Source organism: Oncorhynchus clarkii, chromosome 7, assembly GCF_045791955.1.
Source record: "Oncorhynchus clarkii lewisi isolate Uvic-CL-2024 chromosome 7, UVic_Ocla_1.0, whole genome shotgun sequence".
Lineage (NCBI taxonomy): Eukaryota > Metazoa > Chordata > Actinopteri > Salmoniformes > Salmonidae > Oncorhynchus > Oncorhynchus clarkii.
Window position 1 is genome coordinate 67337327 of NC_092153.1, and position 20379 is coordinate 67357705.

The 20379-nt window shown below is 42.5% G+C and overlaps 1 protein-coding gene across 1 annotated transcript in view; it reads left to right on the forward strand.

The window, feature by feature from the left end:
• LOC139413711 (phosphatidylinositol 4-phosphate 3-kinase C2 domain-containing subunit beta-like) overlaps positions 1 to 14490 on the forward strand; it is a 72575-nt gene extending 58085 nt beyond the window's left edge. Inside the window, exons 22-32 of the mRNA XM_071161400.1 lie at positions 264 to 400; positions 550 to 719; positions 943 to 1099; positions 1199 to 1308; positions 1630 to 1831; positions 2215 to 2339; positions 5606 to 5723; positions 8180 to 8267; positions 8833 to 8939; positions 9067 to 9195; positions 9516 to 14490. Of these exons, the coding sequence (XP_071017501.1) occupies positions 264 to 400; positions 550 to 719; positions 943 to 1099; positions 1199 to 1308; positions 1630 to 1831; positions 2215 to 2339; positions 5606 to 5723; positions 8180 to 8267; positions 8833 to 8939; positions 9067 to 9195; positions 9516 to 9707 (1535 nt within the window). The 3' untranslated portion in view covers positions 9708 to 14490. The remainder of the gene's footprint in view (positions 1 to 263; positions 401 to 549; positions 720 to 942; positions 1100 to 1198; positions 1309 to 1629; positions 1832 to 2214; positions 2340 to 5605; positions 5724 to 8179; positions 8268 to 8832; positions 8940 to 9066; positions 9196 to 9515) is intronic.
• Positions 14491 to 20379: the final 5889 nt, after the last annotated feature.

Below are 20379 nucleotides of genomic sequence, written 5' to 3' on the forward strand. Positions count from 1 at the left end.
CTCGGCCAACATCAGTCCCCGACATCACTAGTGGCTTAATGGAAGTAAGTCCCCGCAGCAATATTCCAACATCTAGTGGAAAGCCTTCCCAGAAGAGTGGATGGAGGCTGTTATAGCAGCAAAGGGGGGACCAACTCCATATCAATGCCCATGATTTTGGAATGAGACGTTCGACGAGCAGGTGTCCACATACACCACACCACATAACCAAAAAGTATGTGTCTCTCTCTCCTCTCTTTCTCGTCTCTCTCACTCACTCTCAGGTATGGTGGAGATGATTCCCCAGGCAGAGACTCTGAGGAAGATCCAGGGGGAACACGGAGTGACTGGTTCCTTTAAGGACCGCCCCCTGGCTGACTGGCTACAGAAACACAACCCCACAGAGGACGAGTATGAGAAGGTACAGTCAGACACATGTGCATGCATGCACAAACTATCATTCACTCAAGCACACACACCCACTCGCCCACTCTCTCAACCTCACACCAACACTCTCTCGTTGTACACACGTTGACCTGTAACCTCTGACCCTGTGCTGTGTCCTGCTAGGCTGTGGAGAACTTTATCTACTCTTGCGCAGGCTGCTGCGTGGCCACCTACATCCTGGGTATCTGTGACCGTCACAACGACAATATCATGCTGAAGACCAGCGGTCACATGTTCCACATCGACTTTGGCAAGTTTTTAGGACACGCCCAGATGTTTGGCAACATCAAACGGTGAGCCCGGGAGGGCGCTGTGAAATGTATACCCAACTTCAATTTCAAATCTCGATGTAATCCCTATTGCAAGGACAGAGGAACGCAACTTTTACCACTGTCTTTGTTTTTGGTTTAGTCTTTTTCTGATTGGCAGGCAGACCGATGGTTCTGTTCCTGTTGGTAGAGACCAATGGCCCTGTGTTCTGATTGGTATTTATCTGTGTGTATATGTGATTGGCAGGGACCGTGCTCCTTTTGTGTTCACCTCTGACATGGCCTATGTCATTAACGGAGGAGACAAACCTTCCAGTCGTTTCCATGACTTTGTGGACCTGTGCTGTGAGGCCTACAACCTCATCCGCAAACACACACATCTCTTCCTCAACCTACTGGGACTGGTACGTATACATACACACGTGTGTGTGTGTGTGAGTGTGTGTGTGTGTGTGTGTGTACGAACGCACACACACTGATGTCTTCCTTTGTGTCCTGTATAGATGTTGTCGTGTGGCATTCCTGAGCTGTCAGACCTGGATGATCTGAAGTATGTCTACGACGCCTTGAGACCTCACGAGTCTGAGGCTGACGCTACAATGTACTTCACCAGGTACACGCACACAGTATATTCTATATATTTTTTATTTAACTAGGCAAGTCAGTTAAGAACAAATTCTTATTTATAATGACGGCCTAGGAACAGTGGGTTAACTGCCCTGTTCAGCTGCAAAACGACAGATTTTTACCTTGTCAGCTCTGGGATTCGATCTAGCAACCTTTTGGTTACTGGCCCAACGCTCTAACCACTAGGCTACCCGCTGCCCCTATATAGACTTACAGTATAAACCATACAGGCATAGACTGTCTGGTCTCTTGTCTGACTCCTCTCGCTTTCTCTCTCTTTGTCCCTCCTCTCGCTGTCCCTCTCTAGGTTGATAGAGTCCAGTCTGGGCAGTGTTGCAACTAAGTTGAACTTCTTCATCCATAACTTGGCCCAGATGAAGTTTGCCTCATCCGAGGAGCATCCTGTCCTCTCCTTTGCCCCTCGGGTTTACACCCTCAAGACTGATGGACTCATCCGCAACCTCTTTGTCTGCCGACACATACGAACGTACAGCTCCAGCAAAGGATACGTACGTCTACATATACACCTACAGGCCTCGTAAATTAAACCTATGTGTAAATCTACAGTTGCATGTTCATATAGGCCCAGCAAGGGATATGTCCACTCTACTACATACGCACATACAGCCCCAGAAAATGATTCAAGAATACGTAAGGCCACAGTCACACAATATACTACGTATACACACACAGCCCCAGAAAATGAATGCTATGTAAGTCTACAGTTAGCTACACACACATGCACCTACACTTTAGTATAAGCCCAGCAACAAATACAAAAGACAAACTGTCTCTCCCTAACCCTAACCCACAGCCTTCGTAAAGGATGTATCACGTAAGGCTGGAGTCATGTAAGATCAACTGTATAGTGTGTGTGTGTCTCTCCCCACAGGCATTTGTGGTGAAGGTGGAGCGAGAGGGCCAGCAGGGGTCAGTGTTGGTCCAGAGGAGCTTTGAGGAGTTCTATGAACTACACAGTAAACTACGCCTTGTCTTCCCCTCATCCAAACTACCCAGGTAATACACACACACACACACACACACTGATCATTTACAGAACATCACCCTTCTCTTGAAACAACAACAGTAACTACAACTAGTAATAGAGGAATAGTAATATTAGTGATAATCATTGGAGACTAAATAACTGTAGGAAAATGTGTCTGGACCTTGTAAACTGCAGTGAATAAACCCATAACTGATCCAAATGGTTTTTCCAATCAGGCAGGCTAGATGGAGTTATTTCTAAATGAACATACATTATATGGTAGAAAATGGCAAGATGATGTTTTAATACTGTTTATGCATCGAATAAGATTTCTCAGTACTGTCTCATCTGTGTCTGTGGGACTGAGTTGGGCCTCTGGGGGCTTGGCGCTAGCAATTGATTTATGATGGCTTGGTGATAGAGCCTCCAGTCCATTGAATGATTAGTGTCTGTGTAATGCTAACCTGTGTGCCAGGGCCAGGTGAACCGTCCCTCCAGTTTCTCTCTCACATGCAGATGAACACTGGACTTGTTGCATTAGTATCTGTGTGTTAAGGAGTGTGAAACTGAGAAAATAATCCAGTATAAACAAGCAGTAAATGACCTAGAGACAGAAACCTAGCGCAATGTAAATCTTGCTGTCTGTTGCTTGTTAGCACAATGTACCTTTGTATAACTCTACACATCTGTTGTTTGTCGTGAACATTCAGGAGGATGTACTTTGCTATAAAGAGCTGTAACCCAAATCTGCTCGTTGGGCTCTCAACGATTATCGATGGCGTTGACCAGCTCAATTATTGTAATTCTTAATCGATAATAAAGGTGGATTGTTTGAAGAAATAACAAAGTCTCTCTCACTTGGTTAGAATTTCCACCACAATATAAACAGGCTTTTGAGCAGTTATTCAAATGTCAGGCTATTCACTGCAGTTTACAGCCTAGACTAGAGTTTTGTTACTCACTTGAAAACAATAATAACATTCTTCATTACATTGTGTTGTAGTTTAGGTAGAATACATTACTTGTCCCTAAAAAACTGAAACAATGGAGTGTGTTTTCTAGCTGTTAGCTGGGGACTGGGAAGGAGCGCTCAGCACAGCCTCAGGAGCACACATAGTGTAGGCAGCTACCTAGGATTTCTTTATCTGAGAAACCTTTTTTACTTTCACTGTGTAAATTGACTGGATATATTCACTTGTAGTGTGAAGCCTAACATTGAGCTAATGAATTATTAGCTAATATGCATCCACGTCTAAGTTAGTCTACACCCTGTCTGTCTTCACTGTTCTGTTGCGCAATTATGCACCAGCTATTCCTTTTAATTATTGTAGAGTCCCAGGAAAGCCAGGCTACAAAAGCTTGTTGGACACATTTCAACGTATTTTCTTAAGCCTACTAATAGTCTATTGGAGGGGAGATGCAGGCTTGTTCTTGCTGGCTGAATATAAAACAGGCTACAGCATTCACAGGCAGGGAGTTGGAGAGGAGAAGACAATATTTTACTACAGTAGGCCTGTCTTAACACCAGGCTACATCCTGACAAAATACACAGTATGAGTCACCTGCTAATGTACCTTTCTAGACCTTCTAAACTGTCAAGAATAGACCCAAATAGTTGCATACTCAGGCCTAGGCTGTTGGCCTATGCAGTTATTTCGGCATGAGCAGTTATTCGAATTAGCCTACATCACATCAGTTTACAGCCTATGGACAATAATTGTGTATTCACTTGATAACAATAATACGTTCCTCATTGCAGTGTGTTGTTGTAGCCCAGGTATAATAATTGTATTGTCTAAAAACTTAGGCCACAGAGCACAGCCTGGAGGAACCCACTACAGATCTGCCATTTCCTAATCTGTCAAATGATTTGTCTTGCACTTTGACAGGTAAATATTTAGCCTATAGCCCTAATATTTAGTGATTATGTGATCACGTTTGGCCGGTTATGATTACATTGTTGCACTGATACATTGCAAATAATTGCACAGGACATACAGAGATGAGCACAGTGAAAAGGAAGAACCAAAGGAATTGACAACTATTAGAAAAATGGAAATCACTTCAAACCACTTGAGCAACAAAGCAAGGCACCTGCTGTAAAAGATGCACAGGCTAAACAGTTTGTTGAATTGCTACATTTCAATACAAGTTAGTATATTATTTTTCATTAGACCTCCATGTACATTGAAGTATTGTTTGCAGTTTTCACTATGACAATGAACACACCCTGAAAGCACTGAATTGTCTGAACCCGTATGTATATCTGTGTTAGAGACCCCATGTATGGTCTTGTTACCACCTCATTATAAGCAGTGGAATGTGTTGATCAGTTGATTGACAGGTGTAGGACTGTGAAATGATCAACTATAAAATGTCCTCTTGTGTGGATGCTCACCAGTGTTTTCTAGTTATGTAGCCTATAGTTTCTCATTACAATTATGATTATAGTTATTGGCTTGGTGTATGGCCCGGGCCTTAACTCTGACAACAAACATTATTATCACAACAGAACTAGCCTACCAGTAGGACTAGCGAACGATAGCGAACTTAAATTAAATCAAATTACACTTTAGTTTTATACTCTCTGGGCTCGGCAGGCAAAGGTCGAGTCATGGGTCTTCCTGAAACATGACCCACCAAACCGCGCTTGCTTAACCCGGAAACAGGAAACACTGTTCACCTGACAAACAAGGTCAGCCTACAGGCGCCTGGCCTGCCACAAAGGAGTCGCTAGAGCACGATGAGCCAAGTAAAGCGCCTCTAGCCAAGCCCTCCCCTAACCTGGACGATGCCGGGCCAGTTGCACTCCGCCCTATGGGATTCCTGATCACGGCCGGTTGTGATACAGCCCGAGAAGGAACCAGGATCTGTAGTGCCTTAGACCGCTGCGCCACCCGGGAGCCCCTCTTGTATTTTTTTTACGTTTACTGATAGCCAGGGCACACTCCAACACTCAGAAATCATTTACAAATGAAGCATGTGTGTTTTAGTAAATCCGCTTCCTCAGAGGAAGTAGGGATGACCAGGGATGTTTTCTTGATAAGTGTGTAACTTTGACCATTTTTTGTCCTGGTAAGCATTAAAAAAAAGCATTCAAAAACGAGTACTTTTGGGTGTTAGGGAAAATTTATGAAGTAAAAAGTACATTATTATTTTCTTTAGCAATGCAGTGAAGTAAAAGTTTGAAAAATATAAATAGTTGAGTAAAGTACAGATACCCCAAAAAATGACTTAAGTAGTACTTTAAAGTATTTTCCTTACTTTACACCACTGCCTTTGATGCCCCTCCCAGTTTCCCCAGCCGGTTTTTGATTGGGCGGTCTCGAGGAGAGGCGATGGCTGATAGGAGGAAAGATGAGCTCAACGGATACGTCTGGCATCTGGTGCACGCTGCGCCCGAGGTCGCCCAGGTAACCAGTCACCTCCGACCTTTGGTTCAGGCACTCAGTGACCCCTGTTGTGTATCTGCCATTCTATTTAAAGGTTTATTTAAAGCACTGTGCTATCACTATATTCACTAGACCAGTGGTTCTCAAACCTCTTGGTTCAGGTGTTGACTCTGTTCAATCAGGTGTGCTAACTCTGGAATAGATCAAATCCATGGAATGACTGGGTGTCCCAGAGTACAGGTTTGAAAACCACTAGACTGACCATGAATGTCATCCTAATTCTATATTAACAGTTAATTTTTAATGCAAATGACAATAGTTGAAATCTGAAGTTTACATACACTCTGGTTGGAGTCATTAAAACTTGTTTTTCAACCACTCTACAAACTTCTTGTTAACAAACTATAGTTTTGGCATGCTGGTTAGGACATCTACTTTGTGCATGACACAAGTAATTTTTCCAACAATTGTTTACAGACAGATTATTTCACTTATAACTCACTGTATCACAATTCCAGTGGGTCAGAAGTTTACATACGCTAAGTTGACTGGGCCTTTAAACAGCTTGGAAAATTCCAGAAAATGATGTCATGGCTTTAGAAGCTTCTGATAGGCTAATTGACATAATTTGAGTCAATTGGAGGTGCACCTGTGGATGTATTTCAAGGCCTACCTTCAAACGCAGTGCCTCTTTGCTTGACATCATGGGAAAATCAAAGGAAACCATCCAAGACCTCGGGAAATAAAATGGTAGACGTCCACTAGTCTGGATCATCCTTGGGAGCAATTTCCAAACGCCTGAAGGTACCCACGTTCATCTGTACAAACAATAGTACGCAAGTATAAACACAATGGGACCACGCAGCCGTCATACCGCTCAGGAAGGAGACGCGTTCTGTCTCCTAGAGATTAATGTACCTTGGTGTGAAAAGTACAAATCAATCCCAGAACAACAGCAAAGGACATTGTGAGGATGCTGGAGGGTACAAAAGTATCTATATCCACAGTAAAATGAGTCCTATGTCGACATAACCTGAAAGGCTGCTCAGCAAGGAAGAAGCCACTGCTCCAAAACCTCCATTAAAAAGCCAGACTACGGTTTGCAACTGCAAATGGGGACAAAGATCATACATTTTGGAGAAATGTCCTCAGGTCTGATGAAACAAAAATAGTACTGTTTGACCATAATGACCATCATTATGTTTGGGGGACACGGAGGCTTGCAAGCCGAAGAACACCATCCCAACCTTAAAGCACGGGGGTGGTAGCATCCTGTTGTAGGGGTGCTTTGCTGCAGGAGGGAATGTTGCACTAAATAGATGGCATCATGAGGCAGAAAAAATATGTAGATATATTGAAGCAACATCTCGAGACATCAGTCAGGAAGTTGAAGCTTGGTCACAAATGGATCTTCCAAATGGACAATGACCCCAAGCATGCTTCCAAAGTTGTGGCAAAATGGCTTAAGGACAACAAAGTCAAGGTATTGGAGTGGCCATTACAAAGCCCTGACCTCAATCCTATAGAAAATGTGTGGGCAGAACTGAAAAAGTGTGTGCGAGCAAGGAGACCTACAAACCTGACTCAATTCCCTAGCTCTGTCATGAGGAATGGGCCAAAATTCACCCAACTTGTTTTGGAAGGCCACCCGAAACGTTTGACCCAAGTTAAACAATTTAAAGGCAATGCTACCAAATACTAACTGAGTATATGTAAACTTCTGACCCACTGGGAATGTGATGAAAGAAATAAAAGCTGAAATAAATAATTATCTTGACTATTATTCTGACATTTCACATTCTTAAAATAAAGTGGTGAACCTAACTGGCCTAAAACAGGGAACTTTACCTATGATTAAATGTCAGGAATTGTGAAACTGTGCTTAAATAAATTTGGCTAAGGTGTATGTAAACTTTTAAACTGAATTGTTACTGTATTATTTATTTAACTGCCAGTTTTTTATGTGCACGGACACAGGCTCATTAAAGTGGAGGCAGAATGATGTATGTGGAGTCAAGTCTGTACGTGGTTGTGGTTTCACTATGACTGGAGAGTTTCTTACAATTCAGCCCTTCCTTTTCGAAGAAGCCGCATATCAGTGTTACAGCCTTAGACATACACACACAATCTGTCAGGGCGGGTACTGTAGTCACTTACCAGAACTTCCCTCTACTGTATCTCTAATAGAACAGTTTGACATCACACACACAGCTCAACTTCCATGTCAAATGTAAACACAAGCTAGAACTGCTAGCACTCCCATTTATTTTTTTCAGTTTGAAAATAGCGCCCACAGTATTGTGGTGAGTTGATGTTCCACCTAGGAATGAATTAGTTCTCGTGGAGGTGTCATGTTGTTTTCTGTCATTAACTGAATGTACCTCCTCTCTTCCACTTTCTTTCTGTCTCTTTCTGTCTCTCTCTTTCTGTCTCTGTGTCTATTTTTGTCTCTGTCTTTCTGTTTCTCTTTATCTCAGTGTGACCTCATCTACACTTTCTTCCATCCTCTGCAAAGAGACGAGAAACCTGGAACAGTGGTGAACACACTGCAGAGCAAACCTGCAGGTACACCCACCCACCCACAGTGTGTGATGCATCAGGTGACTCGCAGAGAGGAGATGGTTATCTATTGGAAGCCTGATTTTTAACAAGATGTAATGCACAGCATATAGCTACAGGGTTAACTTTATCACTTTCTAAAACAAACAGCCACACCAAGCAGAGTCCAGTGTATCGAGCCCGTGACACACTCTGTGTCCTTGGCCACCGGAATAGTAGCCTATGTGATAACCAATCATAGACATTTGACATTTTAGTCATTTAGCAACTTTCATGAGTTAGGGGTTAGAGGTTAAATGGAACTCCAGCTTTCAATCTGGCTGACTGGCGTTCTAATGAAGATGTATCTACAGCACATAGGTATACAGTCACCTATCTCTGTAGATCCAGCCCTCCTTGCTCCCTGGGCCGTCACACACATAAACACAGTACATGTACACACACCTCCTGCCACTATAAACACACACACATACACTCATACTGTATAACCTTATTAAAATCCTACATTGAGACAATAATTCTGCTATAATCAGATGCTCCATCTCTGTTTGTCTTTCTCCCCTACCTGCAGAGATCTGTTGGGCTCCGGTCTCAGGCAAAGTGGTAGGAGAGGTCAAGCTCTCCATCTCCTACAAGAGTGACAAGCTCTTCATCATGGTCATGCACATACGAGGCCTGGTGAGTGTGTGCGTGGGTACTTTCAGCATACTGATGCTAATTGAGAATGTAATGGTGTTGAAGACTTCTACTGTAGACTGTTATTTTAGATATATACTGACTATCATTCCTCCTGTGTATTTCCCAGCAACCCTTGCAGGAAGGGACAGACCCTGACCCCTATGTCAAGCTGTACCTCCTCCCAGACCCCCAGAAAACCAGCAAGAGGAAGACCAAGGCAGCGCGCCGCACTTGCAACCCCACCTACAATGAGATGGTGAGACCTAGTTGATGTGTGACTGTGTATGTAAATTTGTGTATCTCGACTGTTGTATAAACTCTGTTGTACAACTCTGTGTGTCTTCTCTCTCTCTCTCTCTCTCTCTCTCTCTCTCTCTCTCTCTCTCTCTCTCTCTCTCTCTCTCTCTCTCTCTCTCTCTGTAGCTGGTGTATAATTCTGTGTGTCTTCTCTCTCTCTGTGTACATGGTGTATAACTCTGTGTGTCCTCTCTCTCTCCCCTCTCTCTCTCTCTCTGTCTCTCTCTGTCTCTGTGTGGCTGGTGTATAACTCTGTGTGTGTCTTCTCTCTCCCTGTAGTTGGTATATGACCGTATCCCTCGTGGAGACCTGCAGCAGAGGGTTATCCATCTACGGGTACTCGGGGATGGTGCATTCTGGGAAAACACCCTGCTGGGCGAGGCCTTCATCCCCCTGAAGACTCTGACACCCGGACAGTGCTGGGCAGACTGGCACCAACTGGGCACGCCCAGCACCGACTCCACACATTGAGTGAGAGAGAGGGCGAGAAATTACTAATCAGGTTGGCGTGTGTGTGCACGCGCATAGGTCTGCTCAGTTGTGAGAGTTGGTCTGGTTTATTCCCCCAATGGGGGTGTGTGTTGACTTCTATCATGTCCAGTGGGGGTGTGTGTTGACTCCTCTCATGTCCAGTGGGGGTGTGCGTTGACTCCTATCATGTCCAGTGGGGGTGTGTGTTGACTCCTCTCATGTCCAGTGGGGGTGTGCGTTGACTCCTATCATGTCCAGTGGGGGTGTATGTTGACTCCTATCATGCCCAGTGGGGGTGTGTGTTGACCCCTATCATGTCCAGTGGGGGTGTGTGTTGACTCCTATCATGCCCAGTGGTGGTGTGTGTTGACTCCTATCGTGCCCAGTGGGGGTGTGTGTTGACCCCTATCATGTCCAGTGGGGGTGTGTGTTGACTCCTATCATGTCCAGTGGGGGTGTGTGTTGACTCTTATCATGCCCAGTGGGGGTGTGTGTTGACTCCTATCATGCCCAGTGGGGGTGTGTGTTGACCCCTATCATGTCCAGTGGGGGTGTGTGTTGACTCCTATCATGTCCAGTGGGGGTGTGTGTTGACTCCTATCATGCCCAGTGGGGGTGTGTGTTGACTCCTATCATGCCCAGTGGGGGTTTGTGTGTGTGTCTGTAGACTCACCAACGTTCAATCGTCACTGGACACTGTATCCATGGGACTGTACTATGTGGACCTATTGTTAGCCAGGCTGGCCTCTGACCACCATAAAAAGGGATAACTACGGACCCTGTGACCAGGAGGGAAGATTACCAATATGTATCTCTGGTGACTCTGACTACCAGAATACCTTTCTCTGGTAACAACATGGCCTCCCAAGACCAGATCATGAGGACCTATGGAAGGAAGCAGAAGGCATTGCTACTCATTGATAACAACCAATGGGTTTTGAGAAGGAGGTGAGGAAAGAGGACAAGAGGAGTATGCAATGGATATTCTCCCATGGACCACATCTTTATTTAGGGCCAACAGATAACCGTCCGTCTTATCGCCTGATGTAAAAGACTTTGAAACAGTTTTAGTCCCCTTGAAAGTAATTTCTTTAAAAAGAAAACCCTAAGTTATTTATTTTTCAAATGGGAGCCTTCTGTTAATGCAGCTCCATGTTGAGCTCTGTTTGGTTGTGTGGTATATGTATATTTTCATTTCTGTGTACCACAGATTTATGTAAATTGTGATATGTGAATTATATTGGGTCAGTTTTTCTGATTTGAGAGAGGGAATGAATGCTTTTGTACCCTAACACATGCTAACATGCTTTTGTACCCTAACACATTATGGTATGGGTCTACCCTAACACAGTATGGTATGGGTCTACCCTAACACATTATGGTATGGGTCTACCCTAACACAGTATGGTGTGGGTCTACCCTAACATATTATGGGATGGGTCTACCCTAACACATTATGGTATGGGTCTACCCTAACATATTATGGTGTGGGTCTACCCTAACATATTATGGTGTGGGTCTACCCTAACACATTATGGTATGGGTCTACCCTAACACAGTATGGCGTGGGTCTACCCTAACACATTATGGTATGGGTCTACCCTAACATATTATGGTGTGGGTCTACCCTAACATATTATGGTGTGGGTCTACCCTAACACATTATGGTATGGGTCTACCCTAACACAGTATGGTGTGGGTCTACCCTAACACAGTATGGTGTGGGTCTACCCTAACATATTATGGTGTGGGTCTACCCTAACACATTATGGTGTGGGTCTACCCTAACACATGATGGTGTGGGTCTACCCTAACACATGATGGTGTGGGTCTACACTAACACATGATGGTGTGGGTCTACCCTAACACATGATGGTGTGGGTCTACCCTAACACATGATGGTGTGGGTCTACCCTAACACATGATGGTGTGGGTCTACCCTAACACATTATGGTATAGGTCTACCCTAACACATTATGGTGTGGGTCTACCCTAACACATGATGGTGTGGGTCTACCCTAACACATGATGGTGTGGGTCTACCCTAACACATGATGGTGTGGGTCTACACTAACACATGATGGTGTGGGTCTACACTAACACATGATGGTGTGGGTCTACCCTAACACATGATGGTGTGGGTCTACCCTAACACATGATGGTGTGGGTCTACCCTAATACATTATGGTGTGGGTCTACCCTAACACATTATGGTATGGGTCTACCCTAACACATTATGGTGTGGGTCTACCCTAACACATTATGGTGTGGGTCTACCCTAACACATTATGGTGTGGGTCTACCCTAACGCATTATGGTGTGGGTCTACCCTAACGCATTATGGTGTGGGTCTACCCTAACACATTAAAGACTCTTTTTTGTCCACTCAGTCAGTTACTGTAGAACTTGTAGGACTGTGCGCTGTGTGTTTGTGTCTTCCATTGTTTAGTAGCTGTTGTTATCCAAGCTGTACCTAAGCTTAATTTGCCTATTTGATAATCGCTATTTGCATTTCAAATTGCTTTCAAATGTATTTTTTTTATCAATGCCTTCACAAATATTTTTTGAACTAGTGCTTCTACACAACACATACGTGGATGTTGGGGAAATCGAACTGTTTGCTGGGGCCAGAGATGTACTGTATATCACAAAGAAAATGCTCTTTCAAACACAAACTGAAACACCATTCAACTGAATCCAGTGGACATATTGCACTTGGATTTATTTCTCATGCATTTTTCACTTACATTGATTGGACTTTCATGTTGTTTCAAACTACAAAGGGATCCTGCCTATGTATTATCCAGTACTGTAGCTATAATAGAAAACACAACAGCACACTGACAGGATAAGTGCAAAACAAGGATTGTGTGTGTGATTTCATACATACCAGGAAAACAAACCTCAACTACATGTACCTACTACATGTACCAACTACATGTACCTACTACATGTACCAACTACATGTACCTACAGCAGCATTGCTCTACTCATTTGTATCTTGTCTTTGGGAAGTTCTGGGGTGTTGCACTGCAGTCTTTTTTTTGGAAGTGATTTCTCATTTTCTTCTGTAAGAGGCTTACACACTGGCCCTGTTTCACTCTGGCAGACAGACACTGTGACCTGTATGAATGTAAAAAGTCAATTTTCATTGGAGTAAAATGCTTGTGGGCAGTGTACTATATCCACACAGAATCAATGTCTTAATTCACAGGTGAGAGGGAAAGGTCAAGATGAACTCATGAATTAGGCCTAGGAGTTTTGACCTGACCAAGAAATGACCTGATCATGAACAATTGCCAATACCTAGGACCAGATTTATTCCTGGTCAAAGTCACTTGGTCTGGGAAAAAAACTACTTCTGGTCATATGTGGCTGTGAAGGAAGTTTCTCAAATGGAGCAGTTATTGGTAAGATATCATAACATCTTGGTGTCTGATGTTTTCAGGTCACAATACAATTACAGACAGGCTAATACAGGTTAAGGCTGGCTTTCATAGGTGCTGAAATGTAACATGTAAAATGTTATATTTAGATACTATTTGGTTTGGTTTCCTTTGACATCACATACTGTTCAGCATACTCTGCCTAGGAGTTACTGACCAGTTCACCAGCCATGTACAGGTATTTATTAATTTATGTCTGATTTAGCACATGAAGAATTGATATCTCTGAAGATGTTTATTTGCCAGTTCATTCATGATTCATAAAGAGCACAGTTTTAGAAACAGGGATAGGTAGTCTGAACAGGTGTGTGTTGAATGACTAGAGGTTAGCCTCCCTTGGGCTAAAGAGCAGCAATCAAACAGCACTGGTATGCCTAACCCGGAACAACCAGTTTAACCACTGAACTCATTCAAAAACAACACTTTATTTGACTGCCTTTTGAATGTGTCTGGTGGATATCTGCTTCTTTCCGTTTGATTTCTAGAACATGAACAACATTTCCTCTGAGTTTCACAGCAGTCTGGATGGCTGCACTGTAGCTTTAGGCTCTGCAGTGTGAAGTTACAAGGAAAACTATATGATTGAAAGATGACTTTCTCCATGTTGAGAGTGTAGGTGTTTGTTGTGTGCTATAAAGCTGATGACAGACATTGAAGTGAAAGTGTCTGATTTATTTTGTGTGTGTCAGTTGTACCACTTTGGGGGAAAGGAGGCTTCCTCCTTGTCTCCTTTCCTTTCTGGTCTTGATACTGTAGCTAAGAGGAGAGTCATATAGCTCTGGATCTCTATACAGTATATTACTCTGGGTAAAAGGGATATGATCAAAATATTGCTCTTGCCTCTCATGTTTAAATACAGACCAGTGATTATGAATGGAAGGAGACTGGGACAGGGGTTCATTTGAAGGCATTGGGACTCCCAAACCTAGCCCCAAGCCCTTAGCACCTAGCTGATATGTACTAAGTGTAGATCTGAAAGGATATGAAGCAATATGGTGATCATTTCACCTAGTTTACCAGGAGGTACCTGTCTAAATATTTTAGATCTATGTGAAGTGCCTATCTGGTAGAGGCTAGGGGTAGGGGTCTATTTGGGACTGGGTACGGGTTTTACCTGGTCAAGGGACTGAACTCTGACCTCTGTCATCCTGGGAAAATGGGACAGAATGTACATTTTTAAAATGAACTGGATCTTGTGTACTGTAAATACTGAGAATATCATGAATGTGACCTATTTCTTTAATTCGGTATATAGTTCTAGTTGTTGTTTTCTTAATTTTTGACCATGTTATGTAATATCATTTGCACTAAATAACAAAATAAACTTGAATTGAAAAGACATTTGTGTATTTTTGTGAGCGTAGCCGATGTGTGTTTAATTTGATGAAAGCACCATGTAAGATTAAACAGCCACTGACTCAGAAGCTTTTGTCAGTAACATTCCAAATCATTGCACCATCTTGTTTGTATTGACATAACATTGAAATATGTCTAATTACAATGTAAACATAACTATTTGGTTTATCTGTTCATCTCAGTGTAGCTCAATGGCCGAACCCTGATAATTATGTTTACTTTGAGGCAGGGAGGATTTGTCTCAGTCAGTTTGCATACCTCTGTGTCCCATCACACCCATCCACCCAGGCCTCTATGCTGTCCCCATACTGAGGTAACAATTACATTAGGTCAGGCTAAGTGTGAATCACCCTGGGTTAACCTCTATGTGGGGAAACAAGGCTCATCATTGCAGGAGTGTTGCTCAGACAAGATCTGCTGGCTAAAGTGGAGAGACCACAGATGACCACATAGAAACATAAATACAGGATGATGAGTAGAATTTGAACTACAGCAGGAAAACATGAATTATGTGGATTATAATTAATGGACATTTTTGTATGGGTTGATATATTTTCGTAATGGAAAATCAAACTTCTGAAGCCTTTTTATTATAAACCTCAAATACACTACAAATTAATATGTCCTGCAGGAAAGTTCTCCTGCAGCAGGGTGGTCAAATTAAGATCCTACATCTGTATGGAATTCGAGCACTAGGAGTCAATGCCCCATACCAGTGTTATACTACTTATGGGAAAGATTCAAATTACAGTCTGGTATCTAGGCACGCTTATAACAAACTAGGGCCCCCCAACTGAACCAACCAACCAACTGTCGTGTCTTTGGCATCATTAAAAGTAAAGACTGTTATTTTATGAAATCAATTCTCTGTAATTATTATTACGTGATTAAACTAATCATGTAAATGTAATTAATTAGGAAGTCGGCACCACGGAAAATCTTCAGATTACAAAGTTATAATTTTCAGAATATAACTCTTCAGATATTTTAATATCTGATCAATTAGGCTTCTATTATTGAATTATTATTTACCTCACGTCAGTCTCATTCCAAACCTCGTAAATTGTTGGTTATCTGCTTGAACCCAGCCTTTACAATAAATCGTCCATACACCAATTGGCTTAATCATTTATTTACTGACTAACTAAATAATCACAGAAATGCATAAACAAACAAAAACATATGTTACTAACAAATGATAGGTAAGATTCCCTAGTGGGCTAAGCCGATATGACGGCTTGGTGGACAAAGGGAAGAGGGTGTGGACAGAGAGAGCGGGAAAGACAAAAGGGATCACTACATACAGTTGATAATTATATTAGTTGAAATGCTATTCCTTTGCACATGAACGCTCACTCATTCGGGAATAATTGCAATCAATATATATTTACGCCCATGTGTCTTAATCTTTCCTATTGGAATCCGGTCCGTCTGCTGAAGAGTCAGTTCATCTGAGTCTCTCTCTTTCTGTTTCCCCGAAGAGCAAAGTTTTTTGTGGTTAGAATGGGTACTTCAGAGTACCATTCAGAAATGTTCTCATAGAATAGATGTTTCAGCAGTTGTCGGTATTCTCGTCTCAGGTTTACATCATTTCTAGCTGCAGACTAGTAATTAGTATCTAAGATTTGCTGTTATTCTGTAGGGATCGATAGTCTCAGAGTTTAACCATTTCCAGCCGTGTAGCCAATGCTCCACGTGGTATGGTTAGGAATTCAATAACTATTTGCAATCACAGCTCACGCGGTGGGTTTGCTTAGTCTAAACTAAAACCTGTGCTACCTTAGTTTACGCCGAGGTATGCGTGGTCTGAAGAGGATTTCCTCAGGAGGGGCTTTTATTCGTAACAGTAGAAAAGGTGGGTCTATGACACCTGATCATGTCTGTGCTCACGGGGGCGGGCCAATGACTTAGTTATACTTTAAAGGGAATACATTTCTCTCACATTAAAGGTTTAACATCACATTACACCATTTCACAAATAGTTTGATCTTTACTCATCCCTTTTATACAAGAATTAGAAACAAACCCCATAATTGAGAAATGTACCCATTCAGAGATATAGTTATGTGTGTTTCCTGTCCTCTTAGAGGTCACCAAATGAAACACACTCGTTATACCCATCTCTTAAGTGTCCACGGACCATTCCCACCTTCTTACAAGTGAACATTTTGTTTCATTTTCCCATTTTGGGGATTTAGGAGTTCGGCCACGTGAAATCCTATGTTCACTCTGTGGTCTCTCTGCATGAAAAGGGGGAGAGAGTCTCCTCCAGGAATTTACGACCTGAGATAACAGAACCTGGGTGTAGGAGAGAGTGAGGGGGGGAGCCATTATTTATACCCAGAAAGGACCACATCATGACACAACCTAGCATGAGACACTCTCATAAGTTTTAAAAGCTCAATCCAGGCACGAGGCACACACAAAAGCATTGACAATCAAGTTGGTCCAATCTTCTATTCTTAAGACATTCCCATGAGTTGTGCATTTGAACCAGTGGGGGCTGCTGAGGGGAAGATGGCTCATAATGGCATCAAACACATGGAAACCATGTGTGTGATGTATTCCATACCATTCCACTGATTTCACTCCAGCCATTACCACAAGCCTGTCCTCCCCAATTAAGGTGCCACCAACCTCCTTTGATTTGAACCATGCATTATACGATATACAATGCCTTGCAAAAGTATTCATCCCCCTTGGCTTTTTTTCCTATTTTGTTGCATTACAACCTGTAATTTAAATGGATTTTTAGTTGGATTTCATGTAATGGACATACACAAAATAGTCCAAATTGGTGAAGTGAAATGGAAAAAAATACTTGTTAAAAAAAATAAAAAAATAAAACGGAAAAGTGGAACATGCATGTGTTTTTACTCCCTTTGCTATGAAGCTCCTAATAAGATCTGCAACCAATTACCTTCAGAAGTCACATAATTAGTTAAATAAAGTCCACCTGTGTGCAATCTAATTGTCACATGATCTGTCACATGATTTCAGTATATATATATATACCTGTTCTGAAAGGCACCAGTCTGCAACACCACAAAGTAAGTGGCACCAAAAAAATATCCAAAACTTTGAACATTCCACGGAAAACCATTAAATCCATTATTAAAAATGGAAAGAATATGGCACCGCAACAAACCTACCAAGCGAGGGCCGCCCACCAAAACTCAAGGACCAGGCAAGGAGGGCATTAATCAGAGAGGCAACAAAGAGACAAAAAATAACCCTGAAGGAGCTGCAAAGCCGCCACAGGGGAGATTGGAGTATCTGTCCATAGGACCACTTTAAGCCGTACACTCCACAGAGCTGGGCTTTATGGAAGAGTGGCCAGAAAAAAGCAATTGCTTAAATTTAAAAAATTAGCAAACACGTTTGGTGTTTGCCAAAAGGCATGTGGGAGACTCCCCAAATATATGGAAAAAGGTACTCTGGTCAGATGAGACTAAAATTGAGCTTTTTGGCCATGAAGGACAATGCTATGTCTGGCGCAAACCCAACATCTCTCATCACCCCAAGAACACCATCTCCACAGTGAAGCATGGTGGTGGCAGCGTCATGCTGTTGGGTTGTTTTTCATCAGCATGCACTGGGAAACTGGTCAGAATTGAAGGAATGATGGATGGTGCTAAATACAGGCAAATTCTTAGGGGAAACCTGTTTCAGTCTTCCAGAGATTTGAGACTGGGATGGAAGTTCACCTTCCAGCAGGACAATGACCCTAAGCATACTGCTAAAGCAACACTTGAGTGGTTTAAGGGGAAACATTTAAATGTATTGGAATGTCCTAGTCAAAGCCCAGACCTCAATCCAATTGAGAATCTGTGGTATGACTTAAAGATTACTGTACACCAGTGGAACCCATCCAACTTGAAGGAGCTGGAGCAGTTTTGGCTTGAAAAATTGACAAAAATCCCATTGGCTAGATGTGCCAAGCTTATAGAGACATACCCCAAGCTGTAATTGCTGTAAAAGTATTGACTTTGGGGGAGTGAATAGTTATGCACCCTCAAGTTCTGTTTTTTTGTCTTATTTCTTGTTTGTTTCACAAAAAAATATTTTGCATCTTCAAAGTGGTAGGCATGTTGTGTAAATCAAATGATACAAACCCCCCAAAAATCTATTTTAATTCCAGGTTGTAAGGCAACACAATAGGAAAAATGCCAAGGGGGTGAGTACTTTCGCAAGCCACTGTAGATAGGCTATTACTATTAGCTATGTTTGGAGACAGTGTGTCTGTGTTATCATATGGACAATATTGCACAGTGAAATTAAAGGATTTCCACACAGTACCTGCTGCATTGTATGTTATACATCATGACTAACAACATAAGTATTTGGGGAATCAGGAGCAAAAGGGACAGTCTCTCACAACAATTTTGCTGTATACAGTGCATTCAGAAAGTATTCAGACCCCTTGACTTTTTCCACATTTTGTTACGTTACAGCCTTTATCTAATATGGATTAAATAAAAAAAAATCCTCATCAATCAACAAACAATACCCCATAATGACAATGTGAAAAACAGGTTTTTAGACAATTTTGTAAGTGTATTAAAATAAAAAAGCAAATACCTTATTTACATAAGTATTCAGATCCTTTGCTATGAGACTCGTAATTAAGCTGAAATGCATCCTTTTTCCATTAATGAAATTTGTCACATGCGCCGAATACAACAGGTACAAAAATGCTTACTTTACAAGCCCTTAACCAACAATGCAGTTTTAAGAAAATACAAACAAAAAAAATAAGAGATGAAAATAACAAATAATTCAAGAGCAGCAGTAAAATAACAATAGCGGGGCTATATACAGGGGGTACCGGTGTCGAGGTAATTGAGGTAATATGTACATGTAGGTAGACTTATTAAAGTGACTATGCATAAATAATAACAGAGTAGCAGCAGTGTTCCAGAGGAGGAGGGGGGGCAATGCAAATACTGGGTAGCCATTTCATTAGCTGTTCATGAGTCTTATGGCTTGGGGGTAGAAGCTATTTAGGAACGTCTTAGACCTAGACTTGGTGCTCCAGTACCGCTTGCCGTGCGGCAGCAGAGAGAACAGTGACTAGGGTGACTGGAGTCTTTGACAATTTTTAGGGCTTTCCTCTGACACCGCCTGGTATAGAGGTGGCAGGAAGCTTGTCCACGGTGGTGTACTGGGCCGTACGCACAACCCTAAGTAGTGCCTTGCGGTCGGAGGCCGAGCAGTTGCCATACCAGGCAGTGATGCAACCAGTCAGGATGCTCTCGATGGTGCAGTTGTAGAACCTTTTGAGGATCTGAGGACCCATGCCAAATAATTTCAGTCTCCTGAGGGGGAATAGGTTTTGTCGCGCCCTCTTCACAACTGTCTTGGTATGCTTGGACCATGTTAGTTTGTTGGTGATGTGGACGCCAAGGAACTTGAAGCTCTCAACCTGCTCCACTGCAGCCCCATCGATGAGAATGGGGGCGTGCTCGGTCCTCCTTTTCCTGTAGTCCACAATCATCTCCTTTGTCTTGATCACCTTGAGGGAGAGGTTTTTGTCCTTGCACCACACGGTCAGGTCTCTGACGACCTCCCTATAGGCTGTCTCATTGTTGTCGGTGATCAGGCCTACCACTCTTGTGTCATCAGCAAACGTAATGATGGTGTTGGAGTCGTGCCTGGACATGCTGTCATGAGTGAACAGGGAGTACAGGAGGGCACTGAGCACGCATCTTTACTTTAACTCAAGTATGACAATTGGGTACTTTTTCCACCACTGGTAGCCATGCAAAAACCTGTAACTGGAGAGCAACACAGAGTGGAACATGAACTTGATTCTCAACACACTAGTAGGCCAATATGATCCCAAGGGTTAATAATGTATATATATTTAG